This window comes from Dromaius novaehollandiae, chromosome 17 (assembly GCF_036370855.1).
Source record: "Dromaius novaehollandiae isolate bDroNov1 chromosome 17, bDroNov1.hap1, whole genome shotgun sequence".
Classification (NCBI taxonomy): domain Eukaryota; kingdom Metazoa; phylum Chordata; class Aves; order Casuariiformes; family Dromaiidae; genus Dromaius; species Dromaius novaehollandiae.
In genome coordinates this window covers 16,141,998-16,166,496 of record NC_088114.1, presented here as the reverse complement: position 1 = coordinate 16,166,496, position 24,499 = coordinate 16,141,998, and the positions used below count along the sequence as shown (strand labels likewise).

General features: G+C 46.2%; 1 protein-coding gene across 3 annotated transcripts in view; it reads right to left on the bottom strand.

Moving 5' to 3' along the window:
- Nucleotides 1-24,499, bottom strand: part of AIFM3 (apoptosis inducing factor mitochondria associated 3) — a 77,604-nt gene that overhangs the window by 35,226 nt on the left and 17,879 nt on the right. For all 3 annotated transcript variants that reach the window (XM_064522363.1, XM_064522364.1, XM_064522365.1), the window contains exons 3-8: nucleotides 14,396-14,609; nucleotides 8,443-8,552; nucleotides 5,857-5,966; nucleotides 5,281-5,325; nucleotides 3,958-4,054; nucleotides 469-581 (exon numbers count right to left, since the gene is read on the bottom strand). In XM_064522363.1, coding sequence (XP_064378433.1) covers nucleotides 469-581; nucleotides 3,958-4,054; nucleotides 5,281-5,325; nucleotides 5,857-5,966; nucleotides 8,443-8,552; nucleotides 14,396-14,609 — 689 coding nt within the window. The remainder of the gene's footprint in view (nucleotides 1-468; nucleotides 582-3,957; nucleotides 4,055-5,280; nucleotides 5,326-5,856; nucleotides 5,967-8,442; nucleotides 8,553-14,395; nucleotides 14,610-24,499) is intronic.

Here is a 24,499-nt window from a genome sequence, read left to right as displayed (position 1 = left end):
TACAGTCAAGATGTGATCATAACCAGCAGTGTGAATACTTACAACATGGAGCAACACTGCGCAGCAAGAACCATGTGCTAATAAAAGCCTGGGTAAACAATACAATTCTTTTTGTTTAAGAAACAAAGATTTACAAGTCCCATTTCATTGCCCTAAAGATTTTGTTCTAGAAACATAAGAAAGAATTGAATTTAACAGATCCATCCAGGCATGAGCTGGCTGAGTTAGCTGTTATTGGACCTATGCGGAATGCCCTTGTTTCTGCACTGGTGAACTCTTAGTTAAGAGTTTGTACAATTCCTCTTTCAAGTTTCATGTTTCAGTCACTAACAGAAATTTCAAGGAAAAAGAGAGATGGGATGAATGAAGAAGAAGAAACATGTTGGTGCAATGAATAATGGTGGTATAAGGTCCTAAAGCAAATTTTAAAAATCAGGAGGAAAGTGACATACTCGAGGTGATACAAACCTTACTGAGCTTTGGTCTGTCATAGGGCAAGTGTCTGTCCATCGTGCACATTACAATCCTGTCTGAGAAACCCTCCTGGCGCAAGGTCTCTGCACAGACTAACCCAGCTGCACCTAAGAGAAGACCAGTGTTAGCTATATATAATGTTGTATTTGACAGATGAAAATACTCAAGTGCTAAGAGCAGTGATCCTGATACAGTTTCCCAACAGGAAGTGAAAGATGTCATTCTGGGTTTGAAATAGAACTTGATCAGTTTAGGAAATAGAAGATATGGCATTGCACCTGCAAAGGCAGAAGCCTGGAGTTAGCAGTGCTGCCAGACCTATGTCCTGCGTGTCCATGAGTCTGAACCCTTTGCCCCCTAAGCCTAGCATCCCACACAGACGCTGATTTTAAAAAATCACTGCTACCATAAGTCTTGACCTTACTTTATGGCACTTCCTCAGTCAAATGGCATATGATGGCTTCTAAAGAAAGCACGCAGCCATTTGCATGGGAAACTGTATTTTCATGTCCAAGGCAGGAAGAGGAATCATCTGTCCATGCGAACATTATGTTAATTATCTGTGGGACTTCTTGAGCAGGTGTTCAAACCATTACATTCCCCTAGTTTGAGAAGAGTCATTCACTTGCAGTCTTTCCCTCTGCACGCTAGCAGTCCTTGTCCCTCAACTTGAGCGTATAGCTGCAGCTCTACAATGTGGCAGAACCAAGATACCAAACAAAATGGTCCCTGGTTCTTCCAACTTTTTTCCAAAAATCATTTGCTGACCAAGCTCCTGATGAGTTTATAGCCAAATACCAGGGCACAAAGTTCTCCAAGAGCCTCAGTGGCAAAGGGCCAGCAGGTGACTGTCAGTAGCTTCTGCACATGTGTGACTATCACCAAAATGGACCCAGACCCTCCATCACAGTGTGCCCCCACGCAGGCCAGACTGCTGATCACACACTTTCCTACAGAGGATTTTGTATGTAATTTCTTGCTGGAGGGGAGGGAGGTGGTTATTAAACAGAAAAAAAAGGTGAGATGCAAGCCTGTTCTCTAACATTTCTCCCTGAATGAGAGGCTTGAGGCAGAGAATGATAATGTGAGGGCCCCATTCAAACAAGTGGCTACCTGAGAGTGTGCTATCCCACCTGTAACCAAGCAGCCCGATGTGGCACATCCCTTACCTGGCCAAACGGATGAGATATAAAAGGCCAAGTTAGAAATCTTGAGTCTCTTTTCAGCCTACAAAGCCTCATTCAATAACAAAGATTGTAAGAGCCACAGTTTCAGTAATACCAATGAGAGAAGATGAACCTGGATACTCTGTCCTGTTTTGGTTTGTCAACACCATGCTCCTACTGTTGAAGCCAGGGAATGGTAGAAGAAGGGAAAGCAGGGTGCTCAATTTGTGCATGTTGCTGGAGAACATGCTGAGCAAGGACTGACTCTGCACTGATTCCAGTACTGAATCTCTAATGAGCCCTCCTTGCAAATTCAAGTTTTTCACAGTAAAGAAATCATCCAAATCCAAAAGGATTTCAACATGGATAATGGAAGGGGACACTTCTGCATCAAGTATTGACAAGCAATTGACAGCTTTGAGCAACCTAAATCGATGGGCTGCTGTTGCCTGCCCTCAGCTCTTGTGGGCATGGCTACGTCTCTTTGACACAGGGTTGGACAGGCAGTCCTTTCTCACCACTTCTTTCTCATGCACCCAGGTTTGAAATCTGCTTTCCTGTTGACCAGAATTAGATCTTGGTCTTTAAAAGAGCTGAAAATAGAGCTGTGCAAGCCTGAGAAAGCTCTTTCAATAACTGCTAACATTATCTGTTGGGTAACTTTGCTTAAGATTCTGATGGCTCATCTCATTTACCACATCGCACTCCCAAGACAGGCTCACTGACCTCACGATGCATGAGTGTCAGACTCCAGCTTTTATTCAACAAAGAGCAGGATCACAAGAGAAAAATGTTGCCCAGCAGCAAGGGAAAAGCAGGCCAGACTGGTTCTTCCCATCTCTACTCAGGCTGCGGGCTGTGACTTAGCTGGTGCGGCAGATCGCAAGGTGCTCCACATTTCCACAGCTTGGATTTAGTGGCTTGGGGGCTGTAATCTAGTGAGAATAATCCACACGCCCAGAACAGCTGTTTCCTCCCAGCCCCAGGTCTATCACAGGACAGTTTGCTTCCTCCCAGCCCCTTCCATTTCACCAAGTCCTTTTCACTAAAGGACATGATCCAGCCTAGTGTTCAACCAACTCCAGAAACAGGCAAACTCTAAATGGGATTCACTCTATAAACCTATCCACAAGAACTGCACTGTGTAGTGCTGCCAGGTTGCAGGGAATTATTTCCAATTCTAGAAACAAGTCTCAACTCCTAAACAGCTGGGCCCAGCTGTAACACATTGCAATTACAGTGTTGTCAGGGAATCTGCACATCTTTGCATAAAATCTGCATGGCAGATGTGCTTGAGATAGCAGTCCCACATTGACTCTCAGATCCCTGGACAAAAACTCCCAGAATTTGCTCACTGCACATTGGTTCAATACCCTGGTCTGCAGCCTGTGTACTTTACAAAAAATACACTACATTAGCACGAGTACATGATGTCCCTCCAGCCTCCCCTCCTCCAAGCTCCTCTATCGAATTTGGAGCTCCAGATTTGATTACATGAGGAGGACTCCATGAAATATTTCCATTATTAACATCTTGTTGCTTTGGGTAGTATTTATTAAACGGGAACTCCAGTGCCAAGGAGCTGATGTAAGCACGGAGCTGGTTGTACAAGCTCTCAGCAGGGGAGAAGGACTGGGCGCCTCCAAGGAATACAGAAGACAGAAGCTCCCAGAGCCTGGTCCCCCAGCTTCATGAACTTCAATTGCACCAAAGTGGTGGAAGAGCCCGGTTTTATTAACAGTGCATTGGGACAGTATGATTGCAATTCCAAAAGGAGCTGGGACAAAGGCTGGAAAAAGATGGCCTGGCAGCTTTGCTATTCCATGCAGGGATTTGATGTTTACCGGGAAGATGGAAGAAGTTATTTTCAGAGAAGTGGCTTGAGGTGAGAGCTTTGGAGTAGGCAGCTGCGATGGGATTAGATAGAGGTGTGCAGGCCCCAAAAGGCAAATGTGTATTCACATCACAGGAACATTTGAGAGCGCTTTAAATGCATCAGTTGTAGAAATCAGGGGTTAGTAATGTATCTAGGGAGTGTGTAGAGGTAACGGGGTTAAGTGTGCCCACCATGAAGGACTGTGACAGGGACCTACAAAGCTCCACAGACCAGGAGCACAGGGACATCTTCAAAGGACTATCAATGTCGGGGTCAGAAAGCCCCAGAAGATGTTCTGGTCTGATCTTTTGGCCTCTTCCAGGCCAGGAAGGGAGACAGAAGGTGAACAGCACACACATACCAGGACATATACTGCATTCTCTACACACCCTCCCTGACAGAGGGACACACACTGGTCTTTCAACACATGCCATTCGATACCTGCACCGATGATCAACACGTTGGTACTGCTCAGGTTATAGTTGCTCAAGGAGATGCACTTTGCCATCATCTTTGTCCTCCTCTGTGTCTGAAGAGCCTGTGCCATGATCAGTGAGAACAGTCATTATCCATTCACAGCTTTAACCTGTGTAACCAGGTAGGAATGGGGACAACTACCAGTGTTGTTACAAAAGAGCTTGGATAGAAGGGGAACAACCATATCCTTGTTGCCCAAGGAGGTCTCCAAGCCATGCTCAGCCAAGTACTTTTTCATTACTCAGTGCACTATTCCCTTCACAGGTACAAAAGAAAAATTAATCCACTGTCTTCTGCAAATTCATCCAGGGACAAAGCACTGGGAAAGAATACAAGAAAAGCAGCACAGGCGTGTCACTGTGTAATTCTGCAATCAATGGGTGAAATGAAAATGCAGAAGTCCCATCAGGAACTACATTTATCTTTCACCTGAGCAGAGTTGATATAACTCTGATATTCAAAGAAGCTTATGTAAGGCTGAATTATGGACTCATCCAACCTATCTCATCCCACCATGCACCTGTATCAGCTGGGACAGAAGTGCTGCCATGCAAGCCAGCTCTCTGGGTCTAACCTCATGAGTGATAGTATGGATCAGATTAGACCATAGTTTTAAGCTGCCAGATTTATACATATATAAATGCAAATGTAAATCAGAATTAGACTCTTCATAGAAAGGGAGATGAGGGCACTGGCCTGACTGTGCTTCATTCTGGATCACATCTCGGGGCATGAGAGCCCTCACCTGCCCCGACACCAGTTTCCTCTCTAGCAAACAGAGCTGTTGTCTGTGCTCAGGAGGTGCACAGATGACCTCTATCATCACTGTGCTTCATTCACACTCAGCAGACCAGGCCAAAAGGCTGATGGGAGAGGCTTGTTTCCATAGGCCAACTAAACTAAAGGTTGCTACGAGCTCAAGTGAAGACAGGACAAGCTCATGAAAGAAATCCACACTAAAACTTCCTGAGTTCACAGATACCACATACAGCTCAGGACTTCCACAGCTACAGTGTTTGGAGGCTGGGAGGCAAGAGGGGAAGAACATCATGCATGCCTGCCCTGTTCTCAAGCACTTGCCTCAGTATGAACTTTGGGCCATGGTCTGAGACAGCATACTGGGCGAGGTGGACCTTGGGTTTACCCAGTTTGGATGCTCTCACATCCTTCTGTTTAGGCCCTTCTTCACCTGCCAGGGGGCCCAAAGGAAAGCAACCCCCCCAACATGCACACAGAACAAGTCACAGGCCTTGCGTTTGGGATACCAGTGGTAGCTCTGCCTCTCACCTGCTTGCTTGCTCGGATGTACACCTTCTCCTTCTCAATCTTCACCTGAGGGTGACAGAACAGCAGCAGTTTGTAGGACAGTGAGTGTCTCTGGTTTGAAGAGGGTTATTTTTCCTTCTGTGCAAAAACTATTAAAAAGAGCAGTGGGCTCTCGTCAGCTCTGTATGCCTTGTGTGAGAGCTGGAGAGACCATCACAGGACTTGCCTCAGCTCAAGGCCCTGGAACACTTCCTGTCAAATAATATCAACTGTGCAATGTTGTTCAATGTAGAATCCACCTTTCTTTACCTGATGTCTATCTCGGGCTTATGGCTGGTTTCTCAGCACCACTGTATTCCCACATAAGAAACCTCCTAGACTGAACTTCCACCCTCAGTTTCCCAGGAGGTGTCTGATGCCCATAGATGGATGCAGGCAGAATGGCAGTGGGAGCTGTGGGGAGAAAGCAGTGATGGGTGATACACTCACTATTTGCCATCCCACCATGTGCTTGGGAAATGTTTGTTCCACACCTTCAAAGATTGTTTACCCCAATGCAAACAGTCGTTCCCTTCGCTGCAAGAATGAAGCTCTCACCTGGAATCTGGGTAAGCTGTCCAAGCCAGGAAAGTCCTCTATATCACCTGTGCTGATGTTGAAGCAAGCCCCATGCCAGGGACAGCGGACTCTTCCTTTAGACAAAACCCCTGCATGAAATATGGTAGAGCAGAGTTAGCACTTCCCTGTACCTGCCTCCTCCTCTCCCTAGAACCCTGCTGAGACCTAGCTGCAGTGATCTGGCCAGGCCATGGGAGGCAGAGGTCAGGTCTCTCCCCTGCCATCTCAGCGCTGGAGTGCTCCTAGGCTTCTTCACAACCTGAGTGCAACTGTTCATCTAGTCTGACCACTCGAAGGACAGATGCTGCTGCCCAGAGCTTCCTGCAGCAGCAGGAGCTGTGCTACTCCACACAGAGTAGTTTCAAAGCCCAGATTTTACAGTCACACCTCTATGACACTCTTCTATTTATCCGTAAGTGTCACTGACCTGCAGGATACACAGTAGTGCTCCTCTTTGGATCTGGACCAGGATGGTGAACTGCATTTTGGCTACTTGACATGGGATTCTCTAACTTGCATGTGGGACTGGTCCAGCAATTTGGGATAGAAGGTGAATATAGTTACCAACCTGGATCCTGTATGAGGGATCCCTTTTAAAATCCCGATAGACCACTTCTGGTAGCTCTGAGCACAGCTCCACAAAGTGTCTTGGGTTCAGAACATATTCTCACTCTGTGGCAGGGCCTTCGGCTGCAATCTCCTGGGACTTCTAGTCACCTCTACATGCCTCAGTACCACCATCCACTTCAGGAGCAATGGTACTGCCCTGAGCAAAGAGCTGCCTCAAGTAAAACGTAATTTAAATAGAGCAAGCATATTTCAGAACCAATCCTGACATAGCAGAGTCTGTTCCCCACCAAGAAAGCACAGGTCATGTCTGAAGCAAAGAGTTTTGCTCATTGCAAATGCCTCCAAGTGTTTGCTCAGAGGCTGCTACTTTAGACTTTGGAATTTGTGCCTGAAACATCTCACAGGCAGAGTGAACTGCTACAATCCTGCCATGCTGGGCACATCCTGAGTTTGCACCTTTGTTTGCTGAGGTACAACATTGCCAAGCTTCTTCATTCAACACACATAGGGATGCAGGGGAAGCCCCTGCACTTACTTTTGCAGCATTTCCTAGACTCCCCAGGAGAGATTGCTGTACAAGTGGCACTGTTTCAGGGGTCAGCCTGCAGGATTCAGACAGGCAGGCAGGCTCTCACCTCCTCTTGCCACAGGAAAAGCAGCGTGGGGATATTCTATCCTGGTCAGCTGTCTGCTAGCCCCAGACAGAGGTGTCTGAATAAGTCTGAGAGCAAGACAGCCTGCATCCAGCTTTCCTGCTGGTAGGGCTGTGCAAGGAGGGGATTCAGAAGGATGCGTAGGTCTGTAAAGTCCACTTGTCCATACTCATTAGGGGATATGCACAAACCAAGAGAAGGAACTCCCTTCTGAGAAGCTGAGGGCCTTGTCCTGTCATTCCTCTCCAGAGCAGAAGGCCACTCTCTGTGTCACAGCAGCCTTTTCTGTATCTCAGCTCCTGTTTCTGTGAGACAGCTTGGCCAGCTTGGACATGCTCTGGACCTGGCTGAATGGCACCTGGAGTTGCCAGCACCAGTAGTTCTTGCTTCACACAGATGAGAAACTCCTCAATCAGCAGATCGGATTCCCAAAGAGCAAGCTCCTCAGACCAGCAAGCAGGCTGGTCCCCTTGCATGTGTCCAGCTGATTGAAGAGCTTCTCTGCTAAATTAACTAGCCATCTTCCCCAAGATCCACCCTTCAGCAAAGTACCACAGTTTTAGTGAAGTAGTTGTCATGCACGCAGCCAGGTGGTTACTCAGGGTTTCGGTTAGTGGCCTATTGGGCCTGAAGCCCATGTTGTGGGAAAGTGCCACGATGCATATTCTTAAGTGCCAAGACAACAAACCATTGTACATCATCCCACTCTGATCAGTAAACCAGAGCCATTTCTTTTTGTTACTGAAAGTATCCCATTAGTCCAAAGAGCTTCCTCCTTCCCCTGTGAACAGGATTTGATTTATAGTGGGTTATGGGTTTGTGTTTAAGACTGAGCAGCCTGAAAAACTATAAAACTCAAAAGGTGATTCTTTTTCTTTTAAAGCAAATTTTTAACTCTTCTGTGGAAGAGAATCAATAAACAGAACAATATGAAAATCCTCCTAAAACCAGGCTTTGCTTGGAGACCATGAGCTGGAGCTGTTCCACACAATCAAAAAACAGTTCAGCTCCCACTTGAAGAACGAAACAGAAGTCAGCTTTAATGATACTAGTGCAGTTCTGTTCTTCAAAGTTACCCAAAGAAACTTCAGCCCTGCTATTGAGGCGTGACAAATTGCTGCAATCGGCAAACCAAGCTTGAGGCAAAGTGCTTACAGGAGGCTTCTGCACTCTCAGCTTTATGGGCATGTGTTTCCCTCACCAAGAAGATGCCTGTCCAAAGCTGACAATGAGGTGCTGCACTGGCCCATGCCCAGGTAGCTCAGCTGGATGAATGCAGGGTTGTCTTTTGCAAATACTTTGAACCCTGTTCTTAATCTCATACCAAGTGACACAGACTGACCTTTCACCAGCGGGGCCCCATAGTGAGGACATTTGTGTCCCATTGCATAGAATTCACCATTCTCCTTTATCAGCAGAGCCTTCCCACAGCCCAGGTCCACTTCTCGCATCCTACAAAGGAAAAACAAGGAAAGCACATGGGATGGCATCCACCTGGCAGTAAAAGGCATTCATCTCACTATGTACCACAGTCTTGTTCACTGGTCTGGCCAGCTCCTGCCCCCCTTTAACTCACTTACTGCTGTCAGTTGCTTCTGTTATATAGCTGATTCTGGAAGTCTCTCTGTCCTGTTCCCAGACTGGGCCTGATCCAAAGCTGGCTTGCTGAGTGGCATCTTCTCCATCTTACAGGCAGTATGGATTTTCCCCTCAGGACTCTCCCTAGGAGGCAGCTCCAGAGCCCCTACTTAGCTGGTTAGAAAGTGACTGCTGAGTTCCACAGGAGTAATGGGAGCTAGAAACCAAACTGGTTTTAGTGTGCCATTACATCTCTTCCTGGTGCCTGCAGAGCAAGGCATGGGCTGCAGCAGCTCAGCACATCCTTATCAGGCCTCTGTTCGCCCAGACAGTCAAAGCAAAGACAGCATTTCTGAAGTCAGAAAATCAGGTAGTGCCCAGGAGAGGAATCTCTGGCTCCTTTGTGTACTTTGGCCTTTGGGTATGTCAGTGCCTCACTCTTGCTATTTTCTGTGCACTGGCAAAGCACGGGCTGCCCCTCTAACACACGGAAAGAGATGCCAAGTTAAAAGGACAAGACTAGTCATCAGGTGTTGCTGAAACCTTAGTCAACTTTAAGGAGTCATGCCCTGTTTAAGCAAAGGTGACTCTGGTTCTGGTCACGTCACAGTGTCAACGATGTTTCTGGGTTTGTTGGCCCTTACTCTGCATTACAGATGGGACTTTCTTTCCCTGCTGATGCCTGCATCCAGAGCCACAGTTGTATATGAGCCAACTTAATCACCACACAGTTCTCTAGTAGACAGTCAGGTGCTCTTTGAAAGCCTGCAACTGCAACTGTTTGTAGTGATACTCTAAATGCATCATCTGGACTTAAGTGTGATTAGGACAGCAGGAATCCTTTATACACAAAATTTGCAATTTTCAGGCCTTCTGAGTCCCCCCACAAACACTCTGGAGTTTATTCACCTGACACATAGCCAAACTATGCTGAAGCTCTGGCCACCACTGTCCTGGCCAAAAGTGCGACTTACTTTGCCAATCATGCATCCTATCTGCAAGGACAGAAGAAACTACTGCAGCATCCTCACCTCCTGAATTAGTGATTAATAACGTCATTAGTCCTGGAAAGTAGCCTTTTAGAAAAGCCTTCTACCTCACTTGGCTTGAGTGAGACAGTGGGAGTTGATCTGTAATTCACCATTACAGGACACCACTTAACATAAAGCAATTCCTGATCAAGTTTCAAGAAACCTCATTTGATTCCTTCCTCTCTCCTTTGTTTGCCTCAAATGACAGTAGTAGGGAACGATGCCTGGAACAGACTAGTTTCACTTCCACTTAGGTCCTGACCATACAAGATGTAGGTTGGAGAAATGAACCAAAGTCCCAGCAGCTGAAGAGAAATAGCTTTGTAGGCTTTGCTGGAGCTATCCTCCAGTTTGTGACACTCAGGGTCAACAGGGTTGTGCTGATTGATACACACCTCTGTACAGTGAGCAGGTTGAGTGCAGTATTTCAGAATGGCTGGTGCATTTACTCACACCAGCCTGCTGCTCAGAGCTCCCTCTGGGAGAGGCATGCCTTCTCCCCAGTGCTTGGGGACCACGAGCTGTTGCCCCTCAGTGGCGCCCAGCTGTGCCCCTTCACTGTGCTTGCTTCAGGCTGGCTGGGCATACGTTTTGTGATGCAGCTAGAACAACTATTTTTATTTGCAAGTGTTTCCAGGCCCTACAGACCATACACAGAAATGCCTTAGAGTAGGGCTGCAGTCAGAGAGTTGTGATATAAATGTAATCAAAGAAGAATCTCTCATATCTAAACTGCCCCTAACTATGACACTGGGCAGTTTCACTACCCAGTGAAATACGAGACCTCAAACTGTATCAGCAGATCATTTCCAGGAGGCTGCCCATTGCTCTTCTCTCCGTAAGTACAGAGCTTGGGATGGAGAAGGCTCCAGTGCCCAAGGGCTCTGTTGCATACCCCCACTCCTTCTCCTGCCCAGGAACAGTGTATTTTTGCTAGGGAGATTTCTGGAGATTTCTAGCCATAGGGGCAGTGCAGGATACCCAAGGATTGTTAGAGGAGACTGACTTTGCTCAGCACTGAAGAGAAGTTTACTCCAGCTCTCTGCTCTCTCACTATGTCTCCATCAGACCTTCATTCCAACCTATCCTATCCTCACCTCCTTTTCTCCCCATGCAGCTACTCCCTTTCCAACCAAGAGCCCACAATACCCAATACACTCTGCCTGCCAGTGCAATCTCCAGACCTGTGTGAGGTGCTGAACCTCTTCCCAATCTGATTATCAGAAGCTATTTCCCTAAGGCAGAGTCTTTCAGCTAACAGTCAAAGAATGCAGAGGAGAGGCAAGCAGTGAGTCCTCCTCTTGCAGGGAGCTGGGCACAGAGCTAACACAGATCTGCTTTTCCCTGGGAGGAGGACAGCTCCTCTCTTCCACCCAGAAATCTTGTCCTAGCAGAATCTCATGCTTATCTGGAAATCTTGACTGTTCCCATTGCACTAAGTGGATCATCAGTACAGCAAGCCTGGCATGTACGATGTACCATATACATCTCTGGTGTACACACAGCAAATTCTGTGCTCAGGAAACCTACTGGCCGCGTACAAGCCATGAGTACTGTACATAAATGTTAGGTCTCCAGGTCTCAGATGAATTAGACTCACTTTGCTTGTGCAACAGAGCACACTTGCTTATTTCTGTTTGGGTAACATGGTGACTCTACCTTGTCACCTGCGTCCAGGCTACAGAGGCACTTCTCTCTACTGTCTCCTTCCTCCATGTCTCCTGCCATGGAGGTGAGACCAGCGCTCAGCCTACAAGCCCACCTAGAACACACAAACCTACCTTGAACAAGTCTTCAGGCATGTGTCTGCTTCACCTACATGAATTGTCCCACTACAGTAAAGGCAAATGCTTAAGCTCCTTGCTACTTCAGGCCAAGACAGCAGCACAGTTCATCATACTTGCCCTTGGGAGCCATTTTGTTCAAGTAAATTGCTCTGGAACCCCTATTCCTGAGCAATGCAGCTCTGCCCTCTCCCTGTGTTGGATACCTGGCACTTGGACAACCTTCAGTCAGCACAGTGTGAATAAACCACTGCAAGTCCTACTGCATTCCTCAGCTGTGCAGTATTTCAGATAAAACCTGTTCCTGTTAAATGACAACCACAGCCTTATAGAAAGATAAGATAAGTGGAAGAGTTTACAACTAATCTAAGGAACTGCATGATCTGAGAGAGTCCAAAACAAGACCTGGCACCTTGAAGGCAATATAAAGCAAGACATGTCATGACATGCTAATTCCAAAAGTGAGCGAGACAACGATTTATGCTGAAGTGTTCCCAGCTGAGCCATTTACTCACTTGAGAAGTTGTCCTGTTGCCCTGCTCCATTCTCCACCTGGAAGCACCAGCTAAAACTCAGCTATAACCTGTGAAGGACCTCTGTAAATGAGGTGAGGGAGCACTATACTTTCTTTGTGTATCTGACCCCCAAACACCCACACTGTGTTCTTCCCATCCATTCCCTGTTAGCCTACTTGGAGACTGTCTAGGTATAGCAGTGGCAAGAGTTTTCATTCCAGAATCTTTTACTGGTTCTGCAGAGACCATCCAAAAAGTTAAAAAGGGTGGGCAGAAAGAGTACCTTATGCTTGCAACTCCACTAGCACAACTTAGAGATGACTAAAACTATATATGGGGATGCCCTGCACAACTGCTGTGCCCCATACACACCTGTGCTTCAACGCAGACCTTAAAAGAAGCATCCCAGAAAATCTGGATTGCAGAACAAGAAGGGACTGGTGCTCTTCCAGTCTGGCCCACTGTTTACACAAGCCACAGAATCTTCTTGCAGTTACCTCTACTTTGAACTAGACTGAATCTATTTGAAAAAGAGCCAGTCTCAATTTAGAAATGCCCACTGATGGAAAATCCACTGCAGTACTTGGTAAATTTTTCAATGGTTAACTGCATATATGATTACAGTGTGAATCCCTTTTCCAGACTGACTCCAGCTTCTAGCTCTTGCTTTAGCTTTTGCCTGCTAGACTGAGATCCTGTTACAGCCTTCTGTAGGTATGTACTTACATATTACAATCAAATCACTCTTCCTCTTCTCTATGAGCAGCAGAGTAGTCTAGGCTCTTTTAATCTTTTAATCTACTCTACTGTATGCTTTCCAGTCCATTAACAACTCAATGTATTTATCTAAGACCCAGTTTTCCAACATCCTTCTTGCACAGGGGCAACAAAGCAGAACACACGCTTTTAGTAATCAGGACCAAGCACAAAGTCAGCAGAACCTGTCCCCAAGAAAACTTGGTACCTCCTCACTGCAATGATTACAGGAGCCATTTGGCTACATCCTGACACTGGAAACTCAGTACGGCAGATTAACCATCAGGACCTGCACTATGCAATTAATATTTCCCAGGATAATCTCCCCTTTTTGCTTCATTCAAGCTATGAGGCAATCCCAGTGAGCACCTGTCCTCTTCCTGAGGTAATGCTCCCCTTCCTTGGTATTGCTGCTCACTTGAGCAGTAAATGGAGGATTACCCGTAATTTCCCTTCCATTGCCCTGCATCCATTGCATCCTTGAAGTCCACTGCATCTTTACTGACTCCTCACCTCAAGCTCTCACCTAGAGACTGTCATTCACCAGTGCCAGCTGGACCACCTTTACTTCTCTCTGAGCTGCAGCAGAGATTGCAGAAAGCCAGCCAAATCTCATTCAAAGATTTAAACCAACAGAAAATTCAACACTTCCCTATGTAGAACATTCTAATACTTAAATTCCCATCACAATTAAAAATCATATTTTATTCCTGGATAAACTTATCTAACAAGAATGATTATAGCCCATGAAGCTCCTTAAATTTAGCACAAAGTAGCTTGTATTACACGGAGGATTCTAGAATGCAGGATTCTAGTTAAATGTAATAGTTTAATTTAATGCAAATAGCTCCCAGAATCCTACTATTTCCCACATATCTGACATCCATCAAAGCTTTTTGAAGCAAAAGGTTATTTCAAACTATGTTTTATTTCATGCAGTGACAGAGCATGCTTGGATGTTAGATTAGATCAATGGAACTTGCTGTAGGAAACGCACATCTATCCCAAGCAAAAACACTGGCCTGTAAAGCACAGTGACTGAGATATACATTTCTTAGACTTAAGAGAACGCTTAAATCAGGGCAGTGAAATTGTACACAGTTGAAGTGTGATTCCATCAGCAAAAGAATTGGAAAATTCCATTCTCAGCTAACAAAGAAGTTGAAAGAAATGAGTTCTAGAAAAGAAAAACTAGAAAAACAAGGCACAGAACTACTCCACTGCAGTACATGATTTATCCCAACAGCTCGATGCCTGGTTGTTCTGTTTATGCTGTTTTGTAAAGATACTAAGTCTAGAACACTAAATTTAAAACCTGTCAACAGGATTGTCTAAAGCAAGCTAAACAGAGTCTGTCGAGAACTCATGCCGCAGACCATCAAGTCTTTCTAAGAAGAGCCCCAGGGCAGACTGGGCAGTCTGCAAAAGAATAGCAGTTATTCTGGTATAAAACAGAAGTTGTCACTCTTCCATTATGTTATTTTATTAATATGAGAAAAAGAACAAAAAAAGATTTAACTAAATCAACTTATCATTTCCAGAAGTTGTAAAGAACAAGATAATGGGTTCAGTTCAGGTTACAAGGGCCCCAGAGTTTTTACAGGTTTCCTGTAAAGATTTTAGGCACTTACTGTCCATTCTCAAGGTCCTTCACATGGCACACAGATGCTTCCACCACATCCTTCGGATTGTGGTAGGGATTGCTGGCAATGGGATGTTCCTCAAGATGATAATGCCGGGCAGTCCCATTGACTTTGTAAACAAGTGGACTGGCTTTCCCATTGGGTGACATCTCTTCCTTGCTTCTCTCCTTCTCAGGTATCACAACTTCAATTTTCACTTCAACTGCAGGAACAAACAAAAATTTTCATTAAAATGAAGCAGGAGGTTTTGCTGTCATCCTGCCTCTCCTGACTTCTTTGAACTTCTACAGGGGCTGACACATGCCACAAGAACTGACATTTTTGTTGGCTTGCTTGGGAAGATAATATATTTAATCTCAAACTTGACTTGATTACAGAGTCCATTATCCCATCGTTCTTCCTCTTTCATGCACCTTTGCATGCATAAAGCACATATTCTTGCAAGTAGGCATTAGTAACTAGTGGAAAACAATCCATCAGTCAAAACTCCTGTCTTTTTTAATGGAATATTGCTGTAGGCAGTCAAATGTGAGCAGTGCCTAGGCCTGTAGGGTTCAAATAGACTTCAAAAAATTCTTCTATTGCTTGTAAACAAAATTAACCGAAAGAGAAAGCCAAAACTGTATGGTGAGTGCTGTATACAGCTGCTTTGTTAGATGGAGATCAATTAATAAGAAACTGATATTAGAAATGTTCAACATTATTACTATGTGAGGTTTTCAATTTAGAGTGAATCTTCAGCATGAAATGGGAGAAGCAAGAATTGTCTTGCCAGCCTGGAATGTTGCATGGAGAGCTGCCCCAGCCTCCCTTCCCCATAGATTTTTCTCCTGTTATTGCTTCTCCCCAAAACAAATCAGTTGCTTAGGGTCCTCGTGAGCCTGCAGGTCACAGGTGCCTTGGGGACCTGTGAGTCAGATCAGAGGACCCATCAGAATAGCTTGCATGTGGGCCAGGAAGAACAGAGGATGAAGAGGAAACAGGCAGCACTGCAGGCAGAGAAGGGCAGCACCATCCTTGTCCTCATCATTTGGGCAAATAGGAAATCGTTGGGACAGCAGTGAAGAACTGTTAAGGAAGGGCTGGTGGGTGCCTCTCACATTAAGAGAGACGTGGGAATGGAGGAGATAGGGCTGAGGAACATGATGCTGACCAGGCCAGCACACATGGAGGACTCTGAACACAGAGATAGCTGCTGTGGAAGTGCAGACACTCAGGAACACGTGAGAGCTGCTGTGTGCCAGCGCGGTGGGACTCCTGACCTACTGCAAGAGGGCACAGACAGCTGAAATTCCAGCATGCCAGTGCCCTAAAAGTAGGACCGGCCAAAGGCAACTGGCTCTAATCAGTCAGTGTTATCTACAGAAATTTGTTTCAAAATGGACCTTTCAAGGCTCTGCAGTACCTGTGCAGTTCTCTTCTCAACATGTCAGATCTGGCTTCCCACCCCAACACAGGCAATCTGTGCAGCAAGGAAGGAAATAGGTTAGAGATGGAAACCAGAGCCAGCGGGTCTCTGCCTTCGCACAGCTCCATTGTCGCGCTGCATTGCTACACGTTGTGTCCAAGCTGCAACACCTACGCAATAATTAGGGGGTAAGTGATGGAGCAATGTGGCCTCTTGAAATGGCATAGCCAATGCTCTGCCCTTCTACACTGCCACCACTACACTCATGCTCACAAACACAGGCTGCGCTGTGGGTCCTCCTCCTGGCCCTCATCCTTCTGACCTAAGCAGAGACTGTGAGGGGAAGACACAGGGGCTGTTTCAGGCCACAGCAATAAAGACACACAGAAACAGTTCCTCTGTCTGGGATTCAAGTCATACTTGCAAAGCAGTAACAGAGTAAAAGGAATCCCTTTTACCTAACTAGCAGTGCTTGGAGACTAGCAGGAGCAGAGAGAGGTGCTTCCATGACAGAGAGACTGGAGACTGCAATGGGATGCACCAACAAACACGAAGACGCTTGAACTTGTGTTATATAAAGTAGCAGGAACTTCAGCCACAGCAAGGGCAACCAAATAAAGGATCTCAGGAGGTGAGAAACACAAATTAAGGGAATTCACCTGAGTATGCTGGATACAAGAACACGGGGGGCTGAAGGGAGAAGATGGGGAAATGCCCAGAACGAAGCTGGGGGATCAGGCCTTGGTGGCAGGGGACTTGGACAGTGAGTCCAAAGAGTCGAATCCTGCTTTAGAGGGGCACATGGACTGGGGAGAGGAGCCCCCACTGTGATGGGGCCAGCTGGGGCAGAAAGGGGAAGGTTGACAGGGAAGCACTGAGCAGTCTGGGTCTGCTGCAGCGTGCTCCCCTTTCCTGGCAAGAGAAGTGTGGTGAAGGCATCTCAGCCTCTGCTTGCACAGCACTTCCCAAAGGAGGGACATGCAGGAAATGCAACAGTTAGCATGGTTAGAGCACTGCAGATTCAACCTTGCTGTGCACCTGCACTAGAGGGAAGCCTGAACCTACATCCCACACATCTCATACAGTGCTGGATGGGAACGGGCTGGATAAAGGACTATCAGAGGAAGCGGGTCCACATGAGATCTCATCTCAGTTCTTGGAGAAGCTGGAAAACATGCATCAAATGAAAAGGCTATTGCAGTACAAGAAAGAACAATCTCAGACTAATGGAAACTGCTCCAGAGACCCGGATTCTCTCCCACAGGGCTTCTATTTGAAGCTAATCAATTTACTTAAATGCAAATGTCCAGAATTGGTCATTAACAGTCCTCTTCATCAACCATTTCCTTGGAGACTGACTAGATACCCTGAGTCTGAGCATTGCCTGGGTGACACCAAACGCCATGGGAGCTGGGTGGACAATAACACTACATGCCAGGGCTTCTGAGAAACCCAGGTCTAGCATCTAAAACCAGGCATGCTAGATGACAGCTTTGACTTTAAACACTGTATTTTGGGTCCACAGCTGTAAAACAAGGATAAAAGATCACTTTATCTCCCAGGAACCTCATGAAACCAAACCTATTAATATTTATAATAAACACCAGGGGAGTTTTATAGTGAGTCAGAAGATAATTGCCAGGAGCTTGAAGAAGTATCCCAAGCAAATAGGATATGATTTAGCTTTGCCAGTCTTGTAAATGTCATGAACAGGAAAAGCTATACGGGAGACAAAAATCAAATCCCACAAAAGAAACAGGTTAAGGAAAGGCAAGGAGAAGGGAATAATGTGACCCAAAAGAGCATGAAGAGCCCTGTTCATTGTGTTGCCACCTCAAGAGAAAGGCTCTAGGTATTTTCAGCTTTGCCTATTGCAGCACAACATTTATTTCAAGTCCTAAGAAGCTAGTTCCATTAACAAGACTGATGCAGAAAGGCTTGGGCCAGATCTAGTGCCCAAAGCAGCTGGAGTACTGGAAAGTGAGTACAAAAAAAAGGCAATAAAAATGAATGCCAGGCAAACTGCCTTGGGGTAACGGACTTAAAGTTTTGCAAGGAAGGATAGCTAGTTCCAAAGGCAAACATGCAAAGTGACGGGCAGGTTTGGGGGGTGAGGGCAGGAAAGGTGGAAAGACCAAGGGACCATTTCTACAGGCAGGGGAGACCAGAATATGCTTCTGTGAACATGAACATAGAACAGGCGCTAACAACAATGACATTTTGATGAGAGTCAAGGGATGGTACTGCTATGGGAGCTGAGGTAAGGTAAACATGGGATGACTGGGACTGATGGAGAGGAACTAGAAAACCACAACGTTATGAAGGGGAAGAAAGCCCAGGGAATGGGAGCTGTTACAAGATTTTGCTCATTTTCTCTTGATTCGAAAGCTGAGAAGGGGAGAAGGCTGGAAATATTACCATGCTGATAATGGTGCCGATTAATGAGTGGACTGCAGATACAAGACAAATTGAGGAAAACAGATATTTTTCTCAGCAAGGAAGACGCCAGACCTGAAACAAGAGAGAACAAGCAAGTGGAGGAAATCAGCAAAGTCTGGAAAGATGCTTCAGCCCCATTCATGAGGTTGGAGCCCAGGGCTGGGGCTGGCAGCAGGGCAGGTTGCTGGGGAGCCTAACTTGGGTGCCAGCATAGAAGGGCACCAAGTACAGGAGGAGATTAGTGAGGTCTTGCCCACCACAGACAGGACAGCCATGGCTGCAGAGCAGCAGTCACAGGCATGGTCAGGCTGGGTGCTGGTGAAAGTCTAGGGGGACGACACAGCTGAGCAGCTCTTAGGGAAAACAAATCCGAGGCAGTGGCAAGTTTGGGGACTAGATCCTGGTGTTCACAGAAGGAAGGGATAGCTAGGGAATCCATTTGGATTCCCATCTATGTGGAAACAAAGCTGAGGATGACAGTCATGTATTCACTTTGGGATGCAGGAAGTGGTACGCTAACAAGTAACCTGCATGGACTCCTCCATGATAGCACCGTGCATGGCCGGATCAGACTGACTGTGCCCTCGACAGGAGTGAAAAAATACAGGATTTAGCAGGGAGATGACTGAGCAGGGGAGAACACAGCCCAAGGGAGCACAGTGTGGCAATGGGCAGCCAGGAAAGTCTGCCATGCCTGCATGCCCTTGCAGGCGCTAATGCTACATACAAGGCATACATATTTAAATATATATCTATCTATATACACACACACTCACTCACACAAGGCCATATGCATATATGTAGCCATGCGACATAGATGGCCATGGTCATCAAAAGGCACAGGCAAGATAAGGCTTGTAGCCAAGGTGGTTTCTTCTATTAGATCAGCTGGTTTAATCGAAATCATCAGACCCGCCTTGGAGCACAGACACCTTCCTCAGTCAGGTCCAAAGACTGCATAGCTCTTCCAACTATTCCAGTTGACATAGTAAAAGATATTACATCTACCTACAAAACCTGTCTCAGATGGAGGTAGAGTGAAAGCATCCACCACTACTGGAAGACACTGCTCTTCCAATCTGACCTCTGTCTTCTTGCTTAAGGGTCTGTAGCTGGTTAGCCCTTGCTTCCCTTTAAATTCAATGTTTCCATCCTGAAGGCAGCATATTTTTCTGACAATTTGGTGGGAGTACCTGATATTTCTGTTACTCCACCACTAAAGCGGGCAAGTGGCTCGACTCTGCTGCCTGCTCAAGGAGTCCAACTCCAGCTTTAGAGTGCCAGGGTCACGGGAAAAAGAGAAAGCGTGTAATGCCAGCAATGAGCCAGTGGTCTGCAGCACGATGTGGCCACCTCTTTCTGAGCAGAGCTCCTGCAGCTGCCACCGCATGTGCAGCTTGCCTTTCCTTTAGGGGCTGTGTGGGCACTGTCCCCGTGGGGCCGGGGCTCCCCTGCAAGCTGGCTCTCTCCTGCCTCAGCAGGGCTACGCAGCATTTCTGAGGACACACAGTAGGTCTCCTATCTAAGAAAAATTTGCTTTCTTTTCTCTTTCAATGAACTGGAAACAGTTGTTTGCCTCAAAAGGTCTGTGAGTTTCTAGTTTCTGTGCTTTTCCATCACAGGAACCCGGGATCGCTCACTGCCGTTGCAGCTAACAAAGCTGCAAGAAGCGGAGGAAACACTTCAGCCCACAGCACGTCGCCTGGCTGTGGAATTTGCTGCCATGAGAGGTCAGAGCCTAATGCTGTAATTTGCTTTAAAAACAGATTTTGCTTGACAATAACATTTTTAATCATGCCTGATTAGACTGGATGAATCAAACCTCCTCAAACCCATATATTACTCCTGTAGGGCCACAGAAGCAAATTCCATCCCCTTGACAGCCTGGCAGTGTGTGAGGAGGGACTACTTTTTGCTGAAGTACCAAATCCTAGCAATCAGGCAGAGGAAGGATACAGCCCAGATGCTCCGATCTAGTAAAGCAATTTTCTGGGTACCCATGCTGAATCAATGGAAGAGACAGAAAATGTGAACTTCTGTTGCATTATTGTATCTGACAGCTGCAGCAGTTATTGCAAACAAGTATGCCCAGCTCTACACATTTAAAAAAATCTTTGCTGTGAGCAAATTTCTTCCTAGAGCTCTACAGAAGCTCCAGTGATGCAACACAGCTCTCAGTGGGTGATCAGCAGAAACTGTTTTTCATAAGCACTGTTTTCCTAAAACATTTGGAAAAGCAGACATGGATTTTCCAGGACAGAATTATGAAATACAAACAACATCAATTTATGTCATTTCCAGTCAAAGAAACGTGCAAATCATTTGATATGATTACATGCTTGATTGGTGAACTATCTGAAGATAAGGCAGTTGCATTTCCTTAAGGCTAACAACTGACTAAAGACATACTGCATAACAGGTGAGACTGGGGTTGTTAAAAATCCAGCATCGAAACGATACATCTTGGTTTGCAAGAAAATGAAGTGCCTCTGAATAGTGCCTTCATCTGAGCCTGCCCAGAGCAACAAGATGTCACCAAGTCAGGCGGTGGAATCCTGCTACAGGAGATCACTGCCCTGGAAGAGACCAAGCTGGGACTGGCAAACCCGGTGGCTCCAAGCCCTAGTAATGACATTAACACTAGTAAATTTGTTGTGGAACAAACACCCAAACCACTTGGGCTGTTTTTCTCAACAGTTTTCAAACTACACTTGAATCAGGTGAGCAGAGAGCCCGGTAACCTATGGGTGTATGATCCTCCACGGACAAAGATGGAAGTTTAGCTTCCCCTCAGAAGAATATATGCAAAAAAGCAACACCTATCTGGCCACGTGGCATGTTACAGCATTTCCAGCACCTGTTCATTACTCAGTGAGAGCGATGACTGACATGTCACTCAGCTTCAAAATAAATGTCCCTCGGAAAAGAAAATAAAAGCATGAAGTCTTATCCCCTCCTCCCATTTCAGGCCCCACACTTCACCCCTCGTCTCTGTGCATGGCAGCTCCTACTCCCCCCTCCCTGACCCCTTCTCGCGGCCTGAGGCCCCTGTCTCCGCTCAGTGCCTTCGCGCCTCCACGCCACCAGGATCGCCCTCCCCAGTGCTCCCCTGCCTCCTCCTCCTCCTCCTCCTCCTCCTCCTCCTCCTCCCCGGCTTCAGCCCACGGCCCAGCGTGGGGTGGCTCTCTGGCTGAAGACCTGCATTCCCATGTGCTGATCCCTCCCGGAATCCAGGGCTCAGTGGCACCTGAGTTTATCCAGGAAACTGGCTCTATTTCGATCAGAGAAAATGACACTTACATGAAAGACATCTATAAAAACAAGTTTAACTTCTGAAGTCTCCTGGCACTATGCAGCCGCACTCAACCTGCTCCATCCTTCTGTCAGTCTTTTTAAAACCCACTAAAAGAGGCTCTGTAGCTTAAAAAGTGAATTGTTTGGGAAGCGTTAGGCACAGGCACATGAATCTGTTGCTGTCTGCGTGGTGGCTGACTCCTCCTGGACCAGCCATAGACCCTGCTGCAACACAGCTCGAGATTCTCACAAGTGGGAATGAAGACGACGGTTATCTTTCAGGGCAGAGCAACTGCTGTTCTGCATGCGTGTGTATATATATAAATATACATATACGTACGTATGTATTTATGCATGTGTGTGCATGTGTGTGCATTTAGGTATATACATACACAGGAAGAACAGCAGCAGCAGCAGGCCAGGGCTGGAAGTATTTTATAATATACAAAACAGTAGATGAAACAGGTTGAGTTATTTTATTTGCGGATGCTAATATTGCATATCAATGTGTATCTCATACAGTACTGCCAGCTCTTAGTGTTTGAAAATCCTGAGTCCAGTCTCTAAAATCATAAATTGCCTAAAATGTGAACATTTGTCAAGACTATACATTATGAGCTTTTTTTTCCTCCCAGGTTTTAAGTCTTTAGGCCTGAGAGCACTACTGGGACACCTATGCACAGGTCCAGAAACCTCATCCCAGCACTGGGCAGCGTCTTTCGTATCACAATTGACTGTTTTTTTCTTTCACACTGCAAACATGGTGTTTTCATGTGTTTTCTCCTACAGCCTGTGGTCATTAAAAGCTAGGAGCTGGTCAGTAATACTCCATTATACCTCAAGGAAATTAATTTATTCTTAAACATTATTCCTATCAGTCTTTGGCCTGGGACAATTCAAAGCCTCCTTGCCCACTTTTAGCCAGCTACTTGAGCCATAAGGTTGCAAGCTGCAATAACCTACTGAGTAGGAGAAGCTGTGAGCAACTACCTGCTGCGCTGGCAGGACGGGGAGCCTGACGCCCCAGGCTCATGGTTAGGGATGTTCACCGGGAGAAAGGCATCTGGGTGCCCAGCCCTGCTCCAGGGACTTTCATGCTTTGTATTCAAGAACTGTCTCATGTGAAATTCATAACTCGAGCCCTAGGAAGCATCTGGGCCAACCAGACAAAATCAAAGAAGACTCAATTACTTCTGTGAGGAAGATACGATATTCTGATCAAAAATCTGGTTGTGTGCAAAATCAGTGCTGCCTGTACTAATTGGATCACAAATGCTAATGCTAGATCCTGAATTTCTGGAACTATATTGCCCAGTGCTGGCTCATTGCCCTGTTCATACCAACTCCCTGGCCTGGCAGCTTTTGCCCTCTCCCTTTCATAATTGTCCTTGCGGCTTCCACGCTGCACCTTCTCCCTAGCTCAGTTTGTACGATTGGTGGGCAGCTGACAGCCTGTGTAAAGAAAAGGGTGCTGGACAGGAAGAGGAAGAGGAGTTGATGAAAACAGGGGGAAATGTTGGAATCAACCCATAGTAATGCAGTGTAAAGTGGAGGGAAAGGCTTGGCTGGGCTGGGTTGCATTGCAGAGCTAAGGTTAGTATTTTAAAAAATTAAGGCAATTAAGGGACCCAGGACTTCTATACCACAGGATTAGATTCCCAGTGGTGTTCAATGCCCTGCTGGAGGTTAAACTTAAACCATAGATATAGGGAGATTTAAAATATCATACTTAAAATGTGAAAACAAGGAAAATGCTAAGTTAATATGGCTATGCCGTGGAAGACAGTATTGGCAGGGGCCAGCCGAGGGAGCTGGCTTGAAAAAGTGTGTGGGCTGGGTAAGATGAGAATGCCTGCCCTGAGACGGGAGGGAGGAGTTCAGCTGAAGGACGGGAAAGCTTTCCATGTCTAGTGCACCAAACCACAAAATCGCGTGATGCATGAGAAGCTGCTGCTCACAATGAGCAGGTACCCAGCAAATCAGCAACAGGCAACAAGAAACAACCTTTTGTCAAAAGCAGCTTCTAAAATGCTAACTGCTCAGTGAGGTAAGAGGAGGTAAACTGAAAAACTGTTGAGGGCAGATTATGGTGCAAGGAATAGCAGGGGATGGGTGGATAAAGAGACAGAAACCCTAGTGTATTCCAACATAATTTTATTTACTGCACCCAGCGTAGAATAAAATTGTCACCGTGGGCCATGTTTGGGATCTCTCCCTTTCCCCTGCCAGAACTGCACTTTCCAGACATCTTCCAGGCTCACCCGAGGTGCATGGCCCACCAGAGATCCCGCAGTAGTCCCATAATGCTCCTTATCTTTAATTAGTTACATTGACACTTACTGCAAATCTAGATGACAACTATTTTTAGTGGCCTGAAAGAGACTCAGAACCATTTCTATTAAAAATGGTAAAGTTAATGACAAAACCTGGAGGTCAAATGCACCTGGTTCTATCTTGTCTTTCCAGACGCCAATTTCAGCAAAAACCACACTCATAAAAAACTGGATGTGGAGCGCTGAAGGGTCTGCCAACCAAGTCGTGACTGCGCTTGTGGAGCAAAGCTCAGGAGGACTCACAGCGCACAATACCTCCTCAGGCAACACATAACACGGAGGAACAAAACTCACGTTCCCTGCTCAGAGCCAGCGCATTCTTTGTGCTACGACAAAACTTATATGCAGATAAGCCATACTGTCCAGAGTCCACTGTCTACCCTGCCCAGCGGTCAAACTCGAAGCCTAGGGAAAAGTGCAAAGAAAAATAATTAAATGCATTTTACAAGCCTTTCTTCTAATTCTGGTGTTCAGACTGCATTCCTGTAGACCATAACTCTCCATTTCCTAGTTTTCCAAGGTTCAAATTTCACCAAACTTTACATTCTGGAAGGATAACAGATGCCATAGACAACCTTAACTACACCATAATGAGGACTTTTGGCAATGAATAGTCTG